We start from the raw sequence: 23,761 nt of genomic DNA, 5'->3' as shown, positions 1-23,761 counted from the left end.
AATCAGCTCCTTGGTCTTGCTGACACTAAGTAAGAGCTCTTTGTTATGGCACCAACCAGCCAGGTTTTCAATCCCCCTCTACTGTGTCAGTTGAGAATTGGACTAACTAGAATGGTGCAAGAACACCAGATATTGCCACGTGTAGATCCTACCAGCATTTTAAGGTTGGTTTCTCCAGGAACAAAAAACTCCAGATCATCTTAAGACAGTGATGGAGGATACTGTATATCATATAACATTCTGTATCAAAAGTTGTTTTAAATATGGGAGGTTACTCCTCTGGTTTACTTTAACCACTTTGTTTTCAGAAATTGGGAGCTAGGTCATAGGATCAGCCATTATTTTATTGAATACAGAGAATGCTCAAGAAGCTGTAGAACCTTCACTTGCTTCCAAATCTTAAGAGTCTCTGATAAAAGTTACCATAAACACCGCACCAAAAGGAAATAAAAACTAAACCATACATACCAAAGAGCAGCATTGGCTTAGCTAACTGAGCACAGTGATCAATATAATCCCAGTCCGCCAATTTACTGTATCGTTGTTCTCTGGATCGACCATGGAGCTAAGAAGCACAAACAGGAATCATTTAAAAAAAGAATGTTGCAATCATATTCCAGTAATAGCAAAAAGTTATGTGCACATTTTAATATTGAAAGGAATTCTAAAATAATTTAATATCAATTTTATAACAGATGACAATATTATAACTAGCTTATTCTAGAAACAAGTTCACTTTCCTTTACACAAATCATAAATTTTCAATATTCATTTACAATCATCTTTAATAAGACAGAACATCCTAATTTAACAATATTTTGATGCAAAATCTGACAAGCACACAGGTAATGAACCCGAATGTCTCTTAGAAGGTAGACTGTTAACTCTTAAATGAGGAAAGAGGTTTTGGGAGGGGAATTTCAGAGCTTAGAACCTTGTCAGGTGATGATATCAATCCTAAGATTAAAGTCTTTACACCTGGGGATAATCAAGAGGTCAAAATATGAGGAATAAAGATTTCAGGGCGTTCTTCAAGATCAGAGGGAAATGTCAATTAAAGAGAGGGGATAAAGCTGAAAATAAGAGAATAGGGTGAGGATAAGAATGAATTCTCCCTCTATTTTTTTTTTATTAAAACTGGAGTGCTGGCTTAATCAGGAGTCAATCAGCACTGTGATGATGGGCAAGTGGAACTTAGGATAAGAAACAGAACACTGGAAGAACTCAGCAAGTCAATCAACATCCGTTGAGGCAAAAGGTGTTTAGGTTGAGACTTGGTTTAGGACTGAGAGGATAAGGAAAGAATGCCAGTGTAGAATAGCACAAGTGGGCAAGTGTGAGGGCAGGGTGAAATAGAGGCTGAACCAGATAAAACCTGTGAAAGAGATGGACAACGGAGTTTTGCATGACCTCATATTTGAGGAAATCTGGCCAAGAAATAATCAATAATCAATTCTACTGACAATAAAAGGCACAAATGAGGATTTCAGCAAAAGATGAGCAGGGACAGGGCCAACCAATTTAATAACCAGCAATAAGGGGCATTAATTTGATCTCTATGTGCTTCAAAACTTCACCCAGGGCCAATTATGATAGCAAGATTTTGAAACCCTGGTATGGTTTCAAACTACTAAGAAGGACAAAGTCAGCGACCAGGAAATTGTGTTTCTGGTGGACAGTAATTAGTCTTTTACGACGAAGGGACAAAAACTTACGCTACGGTGGAGGAGGCAACATCGGACCTGGCGGACCAGGGACTACCTATTAAAGTTATAACCCAACCGGAGTCGCTACTGGAGAGGATTCGGCAGAAGTCGTGGCAGTTAGTGGGGCGAGGACGCTCCACACGAACCAGAGTGTCAAACTACAAGGAAAAGCTGCAAATATTCAGACGCGAATGTACAGAGAATACAGATTAATTAAGAGAAATGACTGAAAAGAGTAAATCGGACTTAAAGGTAAAATGAAAACTGGTAACTGAAAATAAACTAGGCGGAATAACTTGAATGATAGCAATATGGTCGAGACATAAATAGGAGAAAATTCTCTATGATTATTCGAACTGTTGAGGGCCCTCTAACACAGGGTGAAGATAGAGGTTATCCCTCTGAACTGAGGCAGGTCGGTGCTCAGGCCTCACTGTGGGAAGTCGGGAAAAATTTTCAAATGTTACACGTTCAAAAATGTCTAGGGTGTGGTTATATGTCTTGGTTTACTGTTGAGAAGGGATTGCTTACTGTTTGGTTAGAAAAGGAGAGTTTTTTTTCTACTAGAGAAAAATGAAAACTGAATTGGTCAAAATAATTTCCTATAATGTTAATGAGGTTTTGAATCCAATTAAAAGAAATAAGATTATGTCTAAATTGAAAAAAGAGAGGGCACAAATAGCTTTCCTCCAGGAAACACATATGAGCCAATCTGAACATGGAAAATTAAAAAGAATGGGCTTTAAGCATGTATTTTATTCATAATATAAATTGAGTCACAAAAGAGGGGTAGCTACTTTAATATCAAGTACTCTTAATTATGAACGTATTTCAGAGACTAAAGATAAAGAAGGACGGTTTGTAAAAATCACAGGAAGAATAGAAGGTACAGAAATAACATTGCTGAATGTTTATACTCCTCCAGGTTGTGAATGGTCATTTTATAGACACATTTTTGACCTAATGGTCAGTTCTCAAGGGGTAGTAATTTGTGGAAGGGATTTTAATATTAGATTAAATCCTGTATTAGATTCTTCAAGAATAGTTACTCAGAATAAACCTCTGACTTGGAAAATGAATTCATTGATGGAGGAGTTGGGAATAATAGATGTCTGGAGGGAATTACACCCTACTAGTAAAGATTATACACATTACTCTTTCCCTCATTCAGCCTATTCAAGGATAGACTATTTCTTTATCTTTAATACAGATAGACTCAGGATAAAAAACTGTAATATTGCAACAATTGATCTGTCGGATCATAGCCCAGTCTCTATGTCTCTAATCCTGGAAAGGAAAATGAGGAAAACACTATGGAGGCTAAACTCACATATACTCAATAACCCGAAAGTAATGGAGAGATTAAGGGGAGAAATCAAAGAATATCTAGACCTTAATGACACGGGAGAAACATCACCAGTGATCTTATGGGATACATTGAAAGCTGTACTGAGAGGGAAAATTATTTCCATTACCATTCACATGAAAAGAATCAATGCACAAAAATTAGCAGACCTTCAAGGAAAATTAAAACAACTTCAAGTTGTAGATAGCAACAAAAGTAATTCAAATCGAAAACAGGAAATTAGGAAATTGCAAAGTGAAATTGACGATATTTATACGTTGGAAACTCAAAGAAATTTTCTTTACCTGAGACAAAAGAATTATGAAGTGGGAGGTAAATCAGCTAGATTATTAGCATATAAATTACAAAAACAACAAGCAGACAATACAATTCATAAAATAAAGAATCCAAAGACAAAGCTTGTGGAGACTACAATAGGGAAAATTCAAGAGAGTTTTGAAACATATTATCGAGAGCTGTACTCCCAACCCCGGGCCCCCAGTGAGCCCTATATAGACAGTGTATTGAATTTTTTAGATCTACCTAAACTTACAGATTTACAAAATGAAAGTTTGTTAGAACCAGTAACTGTCAAAGAACTGAACGTGGCCATCTCTAGGTTAAAGGCTGGAAAGTCCCCGGGTTCTGATGGGTTTACCTCAGAGTGGTACAAGTCCCTGAAGACACAGTTAGCCCCATTACTACTTAACACCTTTAATTGGATCTTGCAGAGAGGAGAAACTCCACCTTCCTGGAGGGAAGCGATTATTTCAGTTATTCCTAAAGAGGGTAAAGATAAACTAGAATGTGGCAATTATCGGCCAATTAGTGTTCTTAATTTAGATTACAAACTATTTACATCTATATTAGAGCGCAGATTGGAAAAGCTTTTACCTGGCCTAATCCACTTAGACCAGACTGGATTTATTCAACAAAGACAAACACAGGACAACATAAGGAGAACTCTGCACATATTAGAACAGGTTAATAAGAACGAGACAGAGACAATGGTAGTAGGATTGGATGCTGAGAAAGCTTTTGATTCGGTTAGTTGGGCATTCCGATACAGAGTGTTAGGAAGATTCGGCTTTCAAGAAAAGTTTATTAAAGTAATTCAGACTCTATATGACAGCCCTACAGCCCGAATTAAGATAAATGGGGACCTCTCTGACTCCTTCATCTTAGAGAGAGGCATTAGACAGGGATGCCCAATTTCTCCTCTCCTTTTTTGCGCTATATATTGAACCGCTTGCCCAACTAATAAGACAGAGCGAAATCGTAAAAGGTATCAAGGTGGCAGGGATTGAACAGAAAGTGGCGTTATTCGCAGATGATGTTTTGGTCTATCTGAGTGAACCAGAAAAATCATTTATAGGATTGTTTACACTGTTGGATGACTTTGGGAAAATATCAGGTTATAAAATAAATGTAAAGAAAACGCAGGTTATGTCCCTAAATTATACACCATCCAAAAAATTGCAGGATACGTACGATCTTAAGTGGGAAGCTAAATCATTAAAATATTTAGGAATAACCCTGCCGAAGGATCTTTCAACACTGTCACAGGTAAATTATGGGCCATTAATCTCAGAGATAAAAGCAGATATGCATAGATGGAATCTTATCCCCTTTTTAAGTTTAAATTCAAGGATAAATACTATGAAAATGAATATTCTTCCTCGGTTATTGTATCTTTTCTGTACTTTACCGGTGGAGGTGGATGATAATCAATTCAGGGAATGGGACAAACAGATTTCCCGCTTCATTTGGCAAGGAAAGAAACCTAGAATTCGATATAACACCTTACAGTTAGGGAAGGAAGGAGGAGGTATGGTTCTTCCTTGCCTGAGAAATTATTTTTATGCCTCACAGATAACCCCTCTGTTATATTGGTGTAATAGGGAATATAAGGCTAGATAGAAGGAAATAGAATTTGGATTAGTTGACAGTTTTCCTCTACAGGCCTCAATAGCTGACAAAGGATTGATGGCCCAATTGGAAAAATTTAAAAACAGTTGGATAAATCTTACATTAAAAGTATAGCAGAAGGTGGTTAATTCATGTGGAATTAATAACATGTTAAAACTCTTTAGATGGTGTGCATATGATACCGAATTCCTTCCCAACAGAGGAGATAAAAGATTTGAGCTATGGATAAAGAAAGGTCTTACAACCTACCTCTCATTTATAGATAAAAGAGTATTACGAAGTTTCCAAATCCTGCAGGACAAACATGGCCTAGAACACAATGACTTTTTTAGGTACCTTCAAGTACGAAACTATGTTAACCAGAGTTGTAGATATATAGACCTATCAACAGCAGAATTAGAATTTTTCAAGATTCTGAATTCGGCTTGCAGTTCAATACCTAGTAAATCAGTTTCTCGATTATATAATGCACTCTCCCATGCTAAAAATGTAAATACACTGTATATTAAAGAGAAGTGGGAGAAAGAAGCGGGGTTGGTACTTTCAGAGGAGGCTTGGGGGGAAATCTGCAGCTTTCAATGGTCTTCGACTAATTCTTTGACTTGGAGAGAACATTGTTGGAAAAACATTATAAGATACTTCAAGACCCCATATCAGGAAAAATATAAAGATATAAACGTGACGTGTTGGAGAAGGTGCGGCTCCAAGGAGGCAAATCATTTTCATATTTTCTGGGATTGCCCTAAATTAAGTCTATATTAGGAAGGTATTCATAGAACATTAGTTAAGGTACTTAGGTCCCAGATACCTCTGAACTTTGAGACGCTCTATTTGGGGCATGTATTGTTTCTTGAACAGAAGGAAGATATAAAGTTGCTGCAGGCCCTCTTAGCCGGCAAGCAAGAAATCAATCACTAGAAAGTGGCTAAATCCAATACCACCTACACTAGAAGATTGGCACGAAATTATCTTGGAAATATTTAAAATGGAAAAGTTGACTTACTCCCTGAGAATTCAAAAAGAAAAATTTTATCAAATCTGGAATAAATGGATTGAATATATAACCCCAATGCGAGCAGACTTTAGATGACTCTCCTAATGATTTATACTGCTCTTCTCATCAACACAGTAATATTGCTAACGTAAGCACCCCTAGTCTAAATGTCTCTTTTTTTTTGTTTTCTTTTGGAAAATAGAGAATTAACACAAGTAAAGGGAAAGACTTGGGAAAGGGATAAAAAATGAAAAAATTAAGTAAATAAGTACATAGAGATTGGATAATTATGTCTGCGGGCAGGAGCAAGCGTGAACAAATTAGGATATAAACACCTACAATGGTTGTTACATAGGCTTACATACAATATTTTGGACCAGTGGAAATGATCCAGAAGAGTTATATGGAAACTATTATTACTATTTTTCTCAACAACTAATACCATTACTTAGCCTAATAGATTAGAATTACCACAGTACATAATTATGTATTTAAGTGTCTAATTTCCTTTCATATCATCTCAATGTGTACTTAATGTATAAATAATTATAGTTTTATACATATAAAAAAATGGAAAAGGTTATATGTGTGAAAAAGTACATTTGTGAATTCCTTATCCAAATAATAATAAAATTTTTAAAAAAAGTGGAACAGTAATTTATAAGAATGCAAAGGTATTGAGGTTTTTTAAAGAAAGGAGAGGTATAATAAATTTGAAAGAATGAAGCACAGTTCCAAATAGACAACTTGTAGCATCAGAAAACATGGAGGCTAGGCAGTATTAATGAAGGGGCCAATGGTTAAATGGGAATATGGTCAAAACAATAGTAGGTGAATCTCTTTGACAAGGATTTGGAGAGAGTATACTATCTTACATAGTTGTATGATGCAGGTGTTTTATTGACATAAACAACAAGATTATCCTTATATTAAATAGACTCCTTTTCCTGTAGGACAGTGGTCCCCAACCACCAGGTCGTGGACCGGTACTGGGCCGCAAAGCATGTGCTACCGGGCCGCGAGGAAACGATATGATTTGGCGACATGAAACGATGAGTCAGCTGCACCTTTCCTCATTCCCTGTCACACACTGTTGAACTTTTAATAACCTACCAAATCATACCAAATAACACATAAAACCTAAAATAACACTAACATATAGTAAAAGCTGGAATGATATAACACTACACAGTCTATATGGAGTAGAAATAATGTATGTACAGTGTAGTTTTGCTTAACAGAATCAGAAAGGTCAAGCCAAAACCGATCTGTAGAGGGAAAAAAAGTCAGCACGTATACGCATGCTCACGTCACGTATGCGTACGTAACGCATGCGCACACAGGTGCCTGCGCAAGGCTTCATGGTCATGGTAGTCTTTCTCGGGGTAAACACAAGTGTCCCGTATTTGACTGCTACTTTTGTCCCTTGTTTGGGAATGAGGAAGTTGGCAACCCTACTTGAACACCCTCCCCCACCCCCGTCAGCCAGTCCGCAAGAATATTGTCAATATTAAACCGGTCCGCGGTGCAAAAATGGTTGGGGACCCCTGCTGCAGGAAAATAGCAGGCAACTGTCCACATTATAAAAATTAAACCCATTCCACTGCACTCATGATTTACCAACACCAAGCTTGGCCCACGGACAAGATATTTGATTAAAACGGTGGCCTCAGTAGGAAATTAGAAATACTGCTCTTGAAGGATTGAAATTCATCTCTAATATTTAATTAAATTTTAACAAAGCAATGAGTTTAGAGACTCGAATGGTTTTTTAAACTACAGGGTGTAAAAGTAACAACTTTCCTCTCACTAGTAAATACATCAGCTTAAAATAAGCTGCCAAAAGAATAGAATGTTTGCATTGGTACTTACTGTAACCATGGAAAGCCCACAATTCCTAAGACTGGGTATTAGTTTATGGGCAATATTGACCTTCTCTTGTATACCTGTCCTTAATTTTGCTGTCACTGGTACATCCAATACCTACAGCAGAAGATGGAACAAACAGCTTCAGTTACATCTGGAAAAGCAATAAATAAATTTAATAAGAATGAACTGAACATCCACAGAAGTTACTTACAGAATTCATTCCCTTTACAATCTGTTCCAACTTGGTAACACGGTTCATTAGACCACAACCTGCACCCTGAAAGAGAGGCAGGATTTGAGAAGCATTTTACAGAGAGTCACATGTTTATTCATAATTTCTAACATACAGTCCTGTATAATAATCATCATGCTAGATTGTAAAACCAAATGGAAAAGCTAATCTAAAACTCCACAATACTTACAAAGAGTAAAACAACCTTTCAACAGAATTAGGTTTCTCAATTAAAGATTTGTGAAATTGTTTTAAGGAAAAATTACACCTTCACTGTATAGAATTTATAACTGATGGAGTCTACGTTTAGTAACCATTCAGTTTGAGCAGATCTATATTTATTTTATACAAAAAGCATCATAATAAATATATTAAACATTATATAAATAAGGCAACAAAACTACTTACCTTCTGATACACCAAATCAATTGGACAGCCAACATTGATGTCAACAAAATCAACATCAATGGTCTGGTTCAGAAGCTCAGCACATTTTGTCATGGTGTCTGGAAAAGCTCCCTCTAGCTGTAACAAAGAAATAATTCATTTTAACTGCAAACAATGATATACTACAGCTACTAATTATATTGAAAATTCATTGCTAGATACAAGATACTGCTCATATTTTACTGGCTCCCATTTACTTACCTGCATTGGATTTATGAATATTCTGAAAATAACTGTTATGTCTTTGAACAGCATTAGGGTCTTGAAATACAAATCACATAATGTGTGTGTGGTCCAGAACAAGGCCCATGCATGAAACTTTTGTGGAAACTACTGACAAATGACAAAGTACAGCCCCAATTGCCTGCCCCCTTCTATATTAGTTTTACCAACAATCAAAACTATTTAGGATTTTCAAACCCTGACACCCAAAAACATAAAAAATCTACCATAAAGTTTGACTATTAAAAGACTGAGATTTCAAAAGCTGTTTTAGAAATGAAATGAGTACTTTGTGTAATTAAGAACATTAAAATCAATACAAATATTTTAAAACATACAGACACAAGAGACTGCAGATGATGGAATCTAGAGCAAACAACAAACTGCTGGAGAACCTTAGCAGGTCAGGCAGTAGAGAGAAATGGTCAAAGTTTTGGGTCAAGACTCTTCATCTGGAAACAGATGATTAAAAATACGCAACTCATCTTAACTCTTTCCTGCAGCCCTGCAAACACCAATCAAATGAATGAGTTTATGGATCCTGCAGAGCAATCTCAACAATTACTAGATCCAAAGGCTAAATTTCCAGCAAAAACATTGTGGAAGTTTGGCCTTTTCCTATGCGGAGCCAAGTGACAAAGCAAAGCTAGGAAATACAAGAGCATCTAGCCAACAATATTGGGACTTCTGCATAAGGACCCACACATTGGCATTTACATGAAAAATCCTACATTACTTCCCATAGACAAATTATGACTTTTTGAAAAAAGCATCATCTGTTGAGATGATGAGATCAGTTGGGAGCATTTTCTAATACAAGATCTGTGAAGTCGATTAAAGCACTTTCATTGTTAATTGTTCAGTGATAAAATTGCTCATTTTTATCTTGATGTTTTCCCAATATAAAAGCCAGGATAAATGCCACATATGGGTACCGTTTCATATACTTAGGTATCTGTAGGTGTAAGCTGGTATCGCGTCATACCACTAACACATGCCTCTTTCCAAGAGCTATCATTCATCCCAATCAGGGATGGTGCAAAAACTGCAACACTTTACTTAAACATCATTTTATTAAGATTCATCAAAATACATAACTTTTGACATCACACACCTGTACTCCAAAGATGTCTTCTGTGTGATGGCGTTTCAACAGTGCCCATTCGGAAGACTGACCTTGCAAAAGGTTTGTACAAACTGCCATTTCCCCACAAGTGATGTCAGCTCCAAATTGTTTACAGATTCGGCGGAAAGGAAGATTTCCACACTGTGATGAAAAGAGTAAGATAGACCTGAAAAGTACCTTTCATAATGTCGTACTGCTTCAATACATTTAGCTGGAAATTTATACTGCTGCTGCTGAACACAGCTCTAAATTAGATTGAACTATAGACTAGTACTTCAGAAGTAATTCTTTATTGGTACCTCCTTTAAACTATAGGCATTATATCCCTACTTTAGTTGGGAAAGTAGGTAATTTCACTTTTGAATCCTATGACAATTCTCAATGTCACTCTCAGCCATTTAAAAGAAGTATGTTCCTAAGAGCTGCGTTTTCTTTCACCAACTTAAATTTTTACAAGATTAGTGGTCTGCCACCGAAGGTCACAAACAATTAAATTTCTTCAGTGTTACAGATATTCTATATTTAATCATCAAACAAGCATGAAAATAGCTGAATAATGATTCTCCTTATAACTTAGATGATCATGGAGAAACCTTGCTTCATCACAGTGCACGATTCCACAAGTAACATCATTCCATTCATCCCATTATGACCTCCGTCCGTTCTTGTTTAGTCTCTCATATTAGTGATGGACTGACAAACCTATCCACATCTATGTTTGAACTTTAGAAATTTCTAACCTGAACCACATGATGAATACCACAGTGTCAGCAATATTACTCACCGTTGTCAGTGGTGCTAGATATAGCTTATCTCTGAAGTTCAGCTGAAAAATAAAATTAAAACATTTCAAACATACTAATGATAAATGAAAAAACTGATGCACATACACTTGCCTGCGATACATCAAAACCATTCTCGCTTTCTAATACTGCTGAAGTAATTGTTAAGGATTTCCAAGCAGCGCTTTTACAATGTGTGCACATTTACATGCACACTGCAGAAAGTCAGATTACTCATAACTTGAGACTCTTTGTGGAATGAAGTACAGTACAGTACAGATTTGGATATAAAGTGTGATTTGGATATGGACGGTGCCCCCATGATATTTGCAAATATCACCGAGGGAGAACATCCTGTGGATGAGAAATAGAAGGGACCAAGGATACCATCTTAGATCACACAGCTAGGAAGCAGGATGGGAAACAAAGCAATTGAAAGAGGTATATGGATTATGTTGGATGTCAGATTATAACAGTAGAATCAGAGCTGAATCTCAGAGTGATCGGGACTAAACCACCATGTATAAAATATATTTCAAAAGCGAGGGGATGTTACATCAAGAAACATCTGATATATGTCCTTTAAAGCAAGGCAAATATATTGGTGAGTTTTCCTTCGCCAACTCAAAACTGATAAAGGTGACTTACTTGCTTCTTCTCATAAGGCCGAAGCTTGATGATATCTTCATCCGTGACAACGCCTAATCGTTTTGTAGACGATATTTGTTTGTCATCATTAACAGAACCAGCAACAGCAGCATCTATCCCAGAACTAGGAGTGGTATTTTCTTCCAATTTGCTTCCTGGACAGGTAAAAGTATTTAGCAAATGGGGAATTACATTATCATTTGATGCTAAACAGTTTTCTTTCATGACTGCACTTGAGACACTAACAGCTGAATTAATTTCCACTGCCATACCTGTAATAACCTTGGTGGAATCGGGCTTCTGTTCTGAATGATGTTGTTTTCCTGATTCACTTTCTTCTAAACTGTCTTGTTTACCTGATTTTTGTTTTACACTCAACCTTTTCAAATACTGCTCAGACTTAGGAAAAGAAAACTTTTTTTTGCGAAGGATATGCTGCAGTTCTTTGCTGAGAGTATTCTTCACCATCACTTTTGTCTCCCATATTTTCATAAGATCCTCATTAATAAGGTTATTGTTATCCGGCCCAATATGAGATTGTGCATAACGACAGGATATGCCGTATTGACATCTTCCATATGTGTCATACAAGTAACAATGGTCTCCAAGATCAGCAGGCTTCAGTGCCAAATATTTCGACACATCATGCAAAAATCTGCACTTTTCACCATAGTAACATTCTCCTGGAGGTTCCTTGTGTGGGTGTGGTGGGGGGGGGTGGGGGGAAGAGGAAAAGAAAGGCACAAATGATAATATATGTTTCAGCTTATTAAGCAGATTTTTAACAATATAGCAATCACAAGTGTATAAAAATTTGAAATCTTAGGAAATGAAGTACTATGATCAAAGCATAGGATATGATTGTAAGCCATAATGTCTTAGCAACAGAAGACACCTACAATGCATTGACAATATTTATTTCTCAGGACACTTGGTTTTGCCCATATAGTAGAAATCCTTACAAAATCTGGAAGTACAAATTTCCTAAGTGAAAATGAATTATAGATGAACAACAGATATTTATTAATTTTGCTTCAGTTCATGAGATTTTCCTGAATGACTACAACCCAGCATTCAATACCATCATCCCTTCAAAACTAATCAACAAGCTCCAAGACCTTGGCGTCAATACCTCCTTGTGCAACTGGACCCTGGATTTCTTTTCTTGTAGGCCCTGGTCAGTTTGGATTGGCAACATCATCTCTTCCACAATCTCTGTTAGCACAGGTCTACTACAAGGCTGTGTGCTTAGCCACCTGCTCTACTCGCTTTACACCTATGACTGTGCGGCTAAGCACAGCTCCAACATCATATTCTGGTCTGCTGATGACACCACCGCTGTGGGCAGAATCAAAGGTGGTAATGAATTAGCTTACAGGGGTAAGATTAAAAATTTGGCTGAGTGGTGTCATAACAACCTCTCACTCAATGTCAGCAAGACCAAGGAACTAATTATAGATTTCAGGAGAGGGAAACCAGAGATCCATGAGCCAAGTTCTCATTGGAGGATCAGAGGCAGAGAAGGTTGTCAACCTTAAGTTCCTGGGTGTTACTATTTCAGAGGACCTGCCCTGGACCCAGCACGCAAGTGCAATTGCGGAGAAAGCACAGACATCCCACCCTGAAAAAACTCATTTCAGGGAGGTAGCACCATCAATTTGCGGGAGACTCCCGGAACTTCCAGGAGAGGTGGGGAGTCTGCAATAGAGTAGCTCCTCAGCAGCTAGCCAGCTAGTTTAAATAATGTTCGCTATGCTAATGAACGAATGACACCTGTTAAACTCACCTCAATATGTCTTTTACAGTCTTAACCTACCACGGGCAATAGAAAAGTCACTGTTGCAAACAGTGCAGCAAGCAACACTATCATTATTTTTGACCCCTATTAGGCAGGGGTACACTTTAGGGTAGTCTGGGGTGACGTACGTTTTATATTTTCTTTTTTTTTGGAACACTCTGCCACTCTGACTTTTTTTGGAACGCTCTTGCTCTCTCCCTCTCAAAAAAATCAATTTCCGGAACATCGTATATAATTTGCGGGCATCAGGGAGCCACTATTAATATGCGGGAGACTCCTGGAACTTCCGGGAGAAGTGGGATGTCTGAAAGCACAGCAGTGCTTCTACTTCCTTAGGAGTCTGGAGATTCAGTAGATGTAGGGTGGAGAGTATGTTGACTGGCTACATCACGGCCTGATATGGAAATACCAATGTCTTTGAATGGAAAATCCTACAAAAGGTAGTGGATTCGGCCCAGTATATCACGGATAAATCCCTCCCAACCATTGAGCACATCTACATGAAATGCTGTCATAGGAAAGCAGGATCCATCATCAGAGATCCCCACCACCCAGATCATGCTCTCTTCTCACTGCTGTCATTAGGTAGAAGGCCACCAGGTTCAAGAACAGTTACTATTGCTCAAACATCACAGGCTCTTGAATAACAGGGGATAGCATCACTTGCCCCATCATTGAAATGTTCCTACAACTAGTGATCTCACTTTAAGGACTCTTTATCTCATGTTCTTGTTGTTTATTTATATTTGCACTTGCATCGTTTGTTGTCTTCTGCACTCTAATTGATATTTCATTGATCCTGTTTTAGTTACTATTTTATAGATTTGTTGAATATACACAAAAGAAAATGAATCTCATGGTTGTATATAGTGACATATATGTACTTTGATAATAAAATTTACTTTGAACTTTGAGGACATAATAAACCGAAAAGGTTCCTCATTTTCTTGTGCTTTCTTTCCAACCAGCTATGAAACAACTTTCTAGATTACATGTATTTTGACTTTTGCATCTAGAGTGTGCTTGTTGTTACTTTGTTTATATTGCCAATTTGGTGCAAGGTCTGAAATTTCACAATAGCTACTTAACATCTGTCAGTTCTTAAGGTCCTTGTGCTCGAGGTGCAAGTCTCACAGTTTATCTTACACACAATTCTACATTGTAACAAAACTTGGGCAAACTTTTCTTTTGTAGTTCTTTTCCACACCTTGATTTGGAGTGAGACATGGAATTTAATACACAAATACATTAATTAGAAACTACTTTACAGATAGACTTATTTTTACTTTGGAAATTTGTATGCCCAGATTTTGTAAGGATTTCTACCACCTGGGCAAAACTAAGTGTTTAATTGGTGTATTCTCACTAAACTGTCACTGTCACCTGTCCACAAAAGTGTCAGTATGGTAGCAACTGCACAATTTTATTCACCAACTGAAAAATCCTTGAACATTCCTCAAATAAATGAGATCAATTGAGTGAAACAATTATTGCATTAATTTTCTTAATAATTTTTTTAAAAATACTTCTCGTTTCCAGGATTTATAGAGCCAGGCAAGATCTAGTCAAGACAAAATACAGGAGCCCTATTCAAAGTTCAGAGTAAATTTGTTATCAAAGTACGTATACACAACTATGTACGACCCTGAGATTCATTTTCTTGCGGGCATTCACAGTAGAACAAAGAAATCCAATTGAATCAATGAAAAGCTACACACAAAGACTAACAATCAATCTGCAAAAGGAGGCAAACTGTGCTTTTATTAAAAAAAAAGTAAATTAATAGTACAGAGAACATGAATTGCAGAGTCCTTGAATGTGAATCCTTAGGTTGTGGAATCAGTTCAGTGCTAAGGTAAGTGAAGTTGGTCACTGCTTCAGGAGCCTGAAGGTTGAAGAGTAATAAATGTTCCTGACCCTGGTGTTATGGAACCTAGCGCTCCTGTACCTCCTTCCTGATAGCAGCAGCAAGAAGAGGACATGACCTGGATGGTAGAGTTCCTGGACAATGGATGCTGCTTTTATGTGACAGCACTCCTTGTAGATGTGCTCAATGGTGAGAGGGCTTTCTTTGTGATGGCTATATCCACTACTTTTTGTAGGCTTTTCTGTTCTTTGGTGTTTCCAAACTAGGCTGTGATGCAATCAGTCAGGATACTCTGCACTGTGCATCTACAGAAGTTTGTCAAAGTTTTACATGACATGTCGGATCTGCACAAATCTCTAAGAAAGTAGAGGCCCTGCTGTGCCTTCTCTGAACTGGTCCACTTATGTTCTGGTGTCAGAACAGATCTTCTGAACTGGAATTAATGTTGTTGTTTGTTGATCAGAGGAAAACATTTACAATGATGAAAAATGACTGTACTGTATCAGAATTCCTCACAATGACAACCCTGTGTTCAAGGAAAGTAGAACGCAGTGTCCAAAGATAACTTCACAACAGGCAAGATTTGCAGCTCAACTGAATGTGAGAGAAAGGAAAGGACAGGAGCAGAACATATGAGGTAACTAACTACATATACTGATTTTCTAAATCAATATAGCAGTGAAAATGGGAAAAAACTGTGCTTTACTTAATACTTACCCGAAATACTGAAGAACACAACTTTTGATCATGTTCATACTGGTTAGGCTTCATATGAGGCCTGTTTTTATTCTGGCCCCTGGCCTTCCTTTTACTTTGCTTGCAGTTGTCTTTACTTTGACATAATTCCACATTACTCTTTTCAGATTCATTTGTATCTTTCCCACTTTGATCGATTTTAACTTTTTTTGATTCATGCTTTAGAGCATCATCAGTAACCTCTTCATCTAAACTGTCAGGAAGTGTTAGGTCTTTCTTCCTTTCATTGTTCAGATGTTCATGGAATGTATCTTTGGTGGTCAGATATCTACAGAAAATAAAGCAAATTAAAGCAGTTTTTAAAATATGTAGGATGTACTGCGGATAATGAGAAAGCACTGCCACCTGTAAGCAAGAGCAAAGGCCAACAAAATAGCTTTCAACAAAACAAACATGGATTCAGAAGAAACATTATTAGGATCAGTTGTAGGAAAAGGGAAGTTCGAGGGAAGGGAATGGAAGGGAGAAGAGGTACAAAGATTACATAGAGTTAGACAAGGAAGAATGAGAGGCAGATTAAGTGAAGTATAGTTTTTGCCCTCTAATACATTAGCTTATACTTAATGTGCAAGTTCAAGGGCTGTGAATGTTGCAGCATAGACAATAGACAATAGATTTAGGAGGCCATTCGGCCCTTTGAGCCAGCGCCGCCATTCACTGTGATCATGGCTGATTATCCACAATCAGTACCCTGTTGTGCCTTCTCCGCTATCTTTAAGAGCTCTATCTAACTCTTTCTTGAAAGAATCCAGAGAATTGGCCTCCACTGCCTTCTGAGGCAGAGCATTCCACAGATCCACAACTCTCTGTGTGAAAAAGTTTTTCCTCAACTCCATTCTAAATGGTCTACCCCTTATTCTTAAACTGTGGCCTCTGGTTCAGGACTCCCCCAACATTGGGAACATGTTTCCTGCCTCCAGCGTATCCAATCCCTTAATAATCTTATATGTTTCAATCAGATCCCCTCTCATCCTTCTAAATTCCAGTGTATACAAGCCCAGTCGCTCCAATCTTTCAACATATGACATTCCTGCCATCCCTGGAATTAACCCAGTGAAGCTAGGGTACCTTTTCAGTCAACTTTGGCCAGCTCCTCCCTCATGGATCCATAGTCCCCTTTGTTCAACTGTAATACTGACACTTCCGATTTTCCCTTCTCCCTCTCAAATAGTTAAATAAGGAGGTTAAGAAGGGATCCTAGATACTAGTCTTCATTATCCACAGTACAAAGTACAAGAGAAGTTTTGATACAAGTTTATAAAGCTTGGTTAGGTTACACACAGAGTATTGAGTGCAGTTTTAGTTGCCACAGTACAAGAAGGTCATGATTCTCCTGGGGAGAGTACAGAGGATATTTATCAGGATGTTACCTGGGATGGATTATTCGGCTTGTTATTTCTTCAAAGAATTCCAACGATTTGAGGAAACAGTGCTGACTACGGCCTATTTTATCATATGCCTCCAAGTACCCTGAAAACACAACCTTAAAAATGGACTCAAACATCTTCCCAAGTTAGGCTATAATTTCCTTTCTTCTGCCTCCCTCCCTTTGTAAAGAGTTGATTGACATTTGGAATTTTGTAGTCATCTGGAACCAGTCCAAAATCTAGTGATTCTTTAAAGGTCATTACTAATACCTCTAAAATCTCTTCTGCTATCTCTTTCAAAACCCTGGGGTGTCGTCCATCTGGTATCTACCTTTAGACCTTTCAGCTTCCCAAGCACTTCTCCTACACACACATACACATCTGCCGCCTGACAAACTTGATGTTGCAACATGCTAAAACTATATTGATGGCAAATAGTTCTCTGATTCCCATAACAATTGAAATATGATGGATGCCCACCTTGAAATGCTGGTAGTAATTTTTGACTATCTTTCAAGGCTCAATAAAAGAACACAGAAAGCACAGGTGATGAAAGATAAAAAACGATGGAAAATATACTGTCTTTGGCTTAGTGCTCTATAAGTCCTATAAAAAAAGCAAGATGAAAGGTTAATTGGTGAGTCAGTATTTTAAAATTTAGTGGGTGTAACAGTATACTTGTTTTGAACTTCATTACTGATTTACAATTACTGCAAAGTAAATTATCACTAAATAAGGCATTGTATGCAAATTTTTTCACATAAATGAATTTCTGCCAAAACTTTAGGAAGGCATTGTAATTTAACTGGACTACATTTGTTCTTTCAATACCAATTTCTGGAAGTAGACATTGTAAATGTTTCCCTTAAATCTGGTTCAGTGTTGAACTGGCAGAATATATTACAGTTTCCTTAGAATGAGGAAGAGTACGGCCCACCACAGGTACAGGTGTCCCCCGCTTTTTGAACGTTCGCTTTACGAAACCTCACTGTTACGAAAGACCTACATTAATACCCTGCTTTCGCTTTCAGAAGGTGTTTTCACTGTTACAAAAAAAAAGCAGCGCGCGATAAAAGGCAGCACGCGCCCCGAGCAGCCATTTGCAAGATGAGTTCTATGGTGTCGGAAAAGCCTAAAAGAGCTCGTAAGGGTGTTACACTTAGCGTAAAACTAGACATAATTAAGCGTTTCGATCATGGTGAATGAAGCAAGGACAAAGTGAGTTTCGCTTGTGGAAGCTGACGAACATGATGTTGAAAAGGTTTTGGCATCCCATGACCAAGAACTGATAGATGAAGAGCTGATGCAATTGGAAGAGGAAAGGATAACAATTGAAACCAAATGCAGTAGCGAAATGAACGTGAAGCAACTGCGCGAGATTTTCGCTGCAATGATAAGTACAACTTTAATTTTGAAAGGGTACGTAGGTTTAGGAGATATTTGCAGCATGGTTTGAGTCCTTACAAAGAACTGTGTGATAGAAAAATGCGCGAGGCTCAGCAGTCAAGCAAGCCTTCCATATCAGCCACAGCAGACGATGAACCTCAACCTTCGACATTGAGGCAGGCAGTCATAGGAGAAGATGAGCTGCCTGCTCTAATGGAAATAGACGACAAGATGACACCCCAGTGTCCCACCACCCCAACACCCAGGCCGCAGACGGATACTGTACCAATTCGCGGAGAATGCAGCAGTAGCCGGGAGGCACACAGTACATCTTTAAGAAAAAAGCCGAAATAAACATGCTAATTAATTAGGTGCCGCCCCACACTTAAATGTCGGCCCAGATCAAAGGCGATGCAATCGGCAATTGGCACCGACCTGGGCCAACAATTACATGCCGGGCAGCACCTAGTTAAGTAGCATGTTTATTTTGGCTTTTTTCTTAATGTTGTGCTGGATGCCTCCCGGCTACCGCTGGACCCCTGCATGCTTCGCGGTTCTGTATCTGTCGGTGGCCTGGAGGGTGGGGGCCACTGCACCAGCCAACCTGCGACGATTCAGTCTAACACACCATCATCAGTGTGCTCGGTGCCGTCCCAATTCCAGTAAATGATACTACACTGTACATACATTATTTCTACTTTATATAGGCTGTGTATTTTTACATGTTATTTGGTATGATTTGGCAGCTTCATAGCTTAAAGGTTACTGGAGAGCGCTTGCACCATGTTTTTGCCAACAGCACTTGCGTGAGATTTTTGCTACGGAGAACAGTGCAGTAATGATTGTGGAAAAGTATTTCTACTTTATATAAGCTGTGTATTTATCATATCATTCCTGCTTTTACTATACGTTACTGTTATTTTAGGTTTTATGCATTATTTGGCATGATTTGGTAGGTTACTTTTGGGTCTGCGAACGCTCACAAAAATTTCCCATATAAAAAATGGTAATTGCTTCTTCACTTTATGACATTTCGGCTTACAAAGCGTTTCATAGGAACGCTCTACCTTCGGATGGCGGGGGAAACCTGTACTTTAAATCACAATGCCCATATTCACTATTTAAAATACTCCCATTTGCTTTCAAATGATCCATTCCCTTTTATCCACTACCTGTTTATGCTCCTATCTGAATGTCTCTTTCTTAATTTAAAAAAAAACATTAGTTTTAAAAGCAACTTACTGAGATTTGACTGGTGCTACTCCTGGGTAAGTCACAGTACCATTGGTAGAGTTATTGGCATTTCCTTCATCCATAACCAACCAAGTTGATGATTACAGGTTTGTGAAATCTCGGAAACTAAATGTATCGTCAAACCAGCATTCAAATTAGACAATAAAAAGTGCTGACAATATTGAGCAGTTCAGAAAGCATCTGTGGACAGAAATTTTAAAATGTTAAAACTACATGTTGAAATTTTCATCACCCTTCATCAGAACTGGGAAACTTAAAAGGAGGGCTTCATGGGCACTCAGGCTCATTCCGACAGCCCAATCAGCGCAGGAGCAGGCCACAGCGACAAGGTTTCTCGCAGGTCATCGACGTTTGATTAAAAGTACAGAAGGGACAAGCAGGGCGGCCATCGTTGGGAGTAGACCAGGGGTGAGAGTAGAACTGTCAGGTTTTGGCTCAAAGGACGCTTAGGCTCGAAAGAGGTGTTGGCTCTGGGTAAGTTTCTGTTAAGGTTCCCTTTTTTTTCCTCTTACTGTACCAAGTGTGGTAAATGGCTGTTGTGTGCTCTTCATATCAGATGTTGGGGTCCTGGCAGACCCAGAGTCTCCTAGGGAACTTCATCTGCGTGAAGTGCATCCAGCTGAAGTTCCTTGAAGACCCTGTTAGGTATCTGAGGCAGTAGCTGGATGTTCTATAGATTCAGGATCAGTTCCTGTGGATTGGAGGGTGGCTAATGTTGTCCCTCTCTTCAAGAAGGGAGGAAGAGAGAAAACAGGGAATTATAGACCAGTTAGTCTGACGTTGGTGGTGGGAAAGATGCTGGAGTCAATTATAAAAGATGAAATTACGACACATCTGGATAGCAGTAACAGGATCGGTCCGAGTCAGCATGGATTTACAAAGGGGAAATCGTGCTTGACTAATCTTCTGGAATTTTTTGAGGATGTAACTATGAAAATGGACAAGGGAGAGCCAGTGGATGTAGTGTACCTGGACTTTCAGAAAGCCTTTGATAAAGTCCCACATAGGAGATTAGTGGGCAAAATTAGGGCACATGGTATTGGGGGCAGAGTACTGACATGGATTGAAAATTGGCTGGCCGACAGAAAACAAAGAGTAGAGATTAATGGGTCCCTTTCGGAATGGCAGGTGGTGACCAGTGGGGTACCGCAGGGTTCAGTGTTGGGACCGCAGCTGTTTACCATATATATTAATGATTTAGATGAGGGAATTAAAAGTAACATTAGCAAATTTGCCGATGACACAAAGCTGGGTGGCAGTGTGAAATGTGAGGAGGATATTATGAGAATGCAGGGTGACTTGGACAGGCTGGGTGATTGGGCAGATGCATGGCAGATACAGTTTAATGTGGATAAATGTGAGGTTATCCACTTTGGTGGTAAGAACAGGAAGGCAGATTATTATCTAAATTGAGTCAAGTTAGGAAAAGGGGAAGTACAACGAGATCTAGGTGTTCTTGTACATCAGTCACTGAAAGCAAGCATGAAAGTACAGCAGGCAGTGAAGAAAGCTAATGGTATGCTGGCCTTCATAACAAGGGGAATTGAGTATAAGAGCAAAGAGGTCCTTCTGCAGCTGTACAGGGCCCTGGTGAGACCATACCTGGAGTACTGTGTGCAGTTTTGATCTCCAAATTTGAGGAAGGACATTCTTGCTATTGAGGGAGTGCAGCGTAGGTTCACAAGGTTAATTCCTGGGATGGCGGGATTGTCATATGTTGAAAGATTGGAGCGACTGGGCTTGTATACTCTGGAACTTAGAAGGTTGAGAGGGGATCTTATTGAAACATATAAGATTATTAAGGGATTGGACACGCTGGAGGCAGGAAGCATGTTCCCGCTGATGGGTGAGTCCAGAACCAGAGGCCACATTTTAAGAATAAGGGGTAGGCCATTTAGAACGGAGTTGAGGAAAAACTTTTTCACCCAGAGACTGGTGCTCTGCCCCAGAAGGCTGTGGAGGCCAAGTCTCTGGATGCTTTCAAGAGAGAGATGGATAGAGCTCTTAAAGATAGCGGAATCAGAGGTTATGGGGATAAGGCAGGAACCGGATACTGATTATGGATGATCAGCCAAGATCACAGTGAATGGCAGTGCTGGTTCGAAGGGCCGAATGGCCTACTCCTGCACCTATTGTCTATTGTCTGTTGACCTTCACTTTGTACGGGAGAGTGTGAGGAGATAATCCATCAGAGTTATAGGGAAGTAGTCAACCAAAGTTGCAGGAGGCATGGTAGCTGGGTGACTGTCAGAGAAATGGAAATGTGAATAGGCAGTTAGCACAGAGCACCCCTGTGGCCATTCTCCTCTAAAGTAAGTATACTACTTAGAATACTGTTGTGGGGGATAATCTCTGAGGGGAATGCCACGGAGACCAGGTTACTGGCACTAAGCATAGATCCGCAGTGCAGGCAGAAGGAAAGAGAAGAAGGGAGCAGTTATGATAGGGGTCTCAATAGTCAGGGGAACAGTTTCTGTGGACACGGACAGGTTACCAGGATGGTATATTGCCTCCAAGGTGTCAGGGTCAGGGACGCCTCACATCACATCCAAAACATTTTGGAGAGAGAGGGAGATCAGCCAGGACATAGGAAGGAAAAGCAAAGAGGCTCTGAAAAGAGAATTTAGAGAGCTAGGTAGAAAGCTGAGGAACAAGGTCTCCCGAGGCAGTAATTTCCGGTTGCTGCCTGTGCCACATGCTAGGGAGGATAGAAACAGGATGATTTGGCAAATTAATGCATGGCTGAGAAGCAGGTGCAGGGAGCAGGGCTTCAGGTTGTTGGATCATTGGGATCTCTTCTGGGGGAAGGTATGACCTGTACAAAGGGACAGGTTGCACCTGAACCCGAAGGGAAACGATATTGTCGCAGGCAGGTTTGCTAGAGCTGTTGGGGAGGGTTTAAACTAATTTGGCAGGTGGTGGGAACCGAAATGAAGGGGTGGTTAAAAAAAAGCAAAGGTAGCGTGCAGTCCAGACTGTCAGGAAGGGCAAGCCTGGTGCCTCTCCGGGAAATAGGTGCCGTCTCTCAAGCTTTCGCACATGTGGAAGTTAGGGCATAAAAAATCGCGCACAGATTTCAATTCTCAAGAGCAAGATTTCTGAAAAAAAAATCAATCACTTTTGCATTTTTAGCACGATTAACTGTAATACTTCTCTGATAGCAGTTACATGAGGCGAAGACTGCGACTGAGGCCGCTGCCGTTGCCTGATCCCCGTGGACACATTTAAACCAAAATCTGACCAATTCGTCCGATGACAAGTTGAGAATAAGACAGTTGATTAAATACGGCTGAGGAGAATATTTACCAGGAACGCAGGCTGGTGCGTAAACCGCACGAAGAGACTTCTTGAGAGTCGGACCAACACGATGAACACACTGCAGGTGCACCAATAGAAAGTTCCCGCCGCAACTCGGAACCGCTTATACAGGTCCTGGTGCCTGTCATAATCCTGATCATTTTGCTGCATCTAGATTTCTTTAATTAGTTTTGGCGAGAGATGAAATATGCATGTAGAACGAGGGGAAATTCTTTCATATATATGTATACCTTTGTAAATTAAGAAGACTACCAATCCCAAATCAAACTCAAACCTATTAGGAGCAGACGAGGGCACTCAATTCAACTTGAAATACTAACTACCAAGTCAGATGTGTACAGCAATTCATTTCCCCCCCCCCGCACAATTAAAGCATGGAATAATCTTCATCCTACCATGGTAGCACAACCAAACCCAATTAAATTTAAGGCAGCTTTTCTTCTTCAAAAATCTCCTTCTTAACTCCACCCTCCGTCACCTCCAGTTTAAATTCCATGCGGAATATTTTGGAGGATCAAGAACAAGAATCAAGACTGTTGGAACCTTGACGGAGATTTCTTTAAAACTTCACTGGCCTCAGGTTAGGTGCCAAATGACTGCATGAAGGCAAATGCTATACATTAATTCAAGGGAAGGACATGAAGGGTAAGTCAAGTAACTAGGTCAGTAGTAGGGAAGTTATTGGAAAATATCTGAGGGACAGGATTAATCTACA

General features: G+C 39.2%; 1 protein-coding gene across 2 annotated transcripts in view; it reads right to left on the bottom strand.

Moving 5' to 3' along the window:
- The window catches only part of dus3l (dihydrouridine synthase 3-like (S. cerevisiae)), a 30,933-nt gene extending 7,821 nt beyond the window's left edge, over positions 1-23,112 (bottom strand). The window contains exons 1-11 of one of the 2 annotated variants that reach the window (XM_072253730.1): positions 23,035-23,112; positions 19,717-19,908; positions 15,683-15,989; positions 11,573-11,993; positions 11,301-11,455; positions 10,655-10,696; positions 9,859-10,011; positions 8,484-8,600; positions 8,055-8,120; positions 7,847-7,957; positions 469-565 (exon numbers count right to left, since the gene is read on the bottom strand). In XM_072253730.1, the coding sequence (XP_072109831.1) occupies positions 469-565; positions 7,847-7,957; positions 8,055-8,120; positions 8,484-8,600; positions 9,859-10,011; positions 10,655-10,696; positions 11,301-11,455; positions 11,573-11,993; positions 15,683-15,989; positions 19,717-19,790 (1,543 nt within the window). In that variant the 5' untranslated portion in view covers positions 19,791-19,908; positions 23,035-23,112. Of the gene's footprint in view, positions 1-468; positions 566-7,846; positions 7,958-8,054; positions 8,121-8,483; positions 8,601-9,858; positions 10,012-10,654; positions 10,697-11,300; positions 11,994-15,682; positions 15,990-19,716; positions 19,909-23,034 lie in introns of both variants that reach the window. The other variant, XM_072253729.1, reaches the window with a different exon arrangement.
- Between the last annotated feature and the right edge of the window lie 649 nt (positions 23,113-23,761).

This window comes from Mobula birostris, chromosome 3 (genome assembly GCF_030028105.1).
Source record: "Mobula birostris isolate sMobBir1 chromosome 3, sMobBir1.hap1, whole genome shotgun sequence".
Taxonomy (NCBI): domain Eukaryota; kingdom Metazoa; phylum Chordata; class Chondrichthyes; order Myliobatiformes; family Myliobatidae; genus Mobula; species Mobula birostris.
This window is presented reverse-complemented; position numbering and strand designations above follow the sequence as displayed.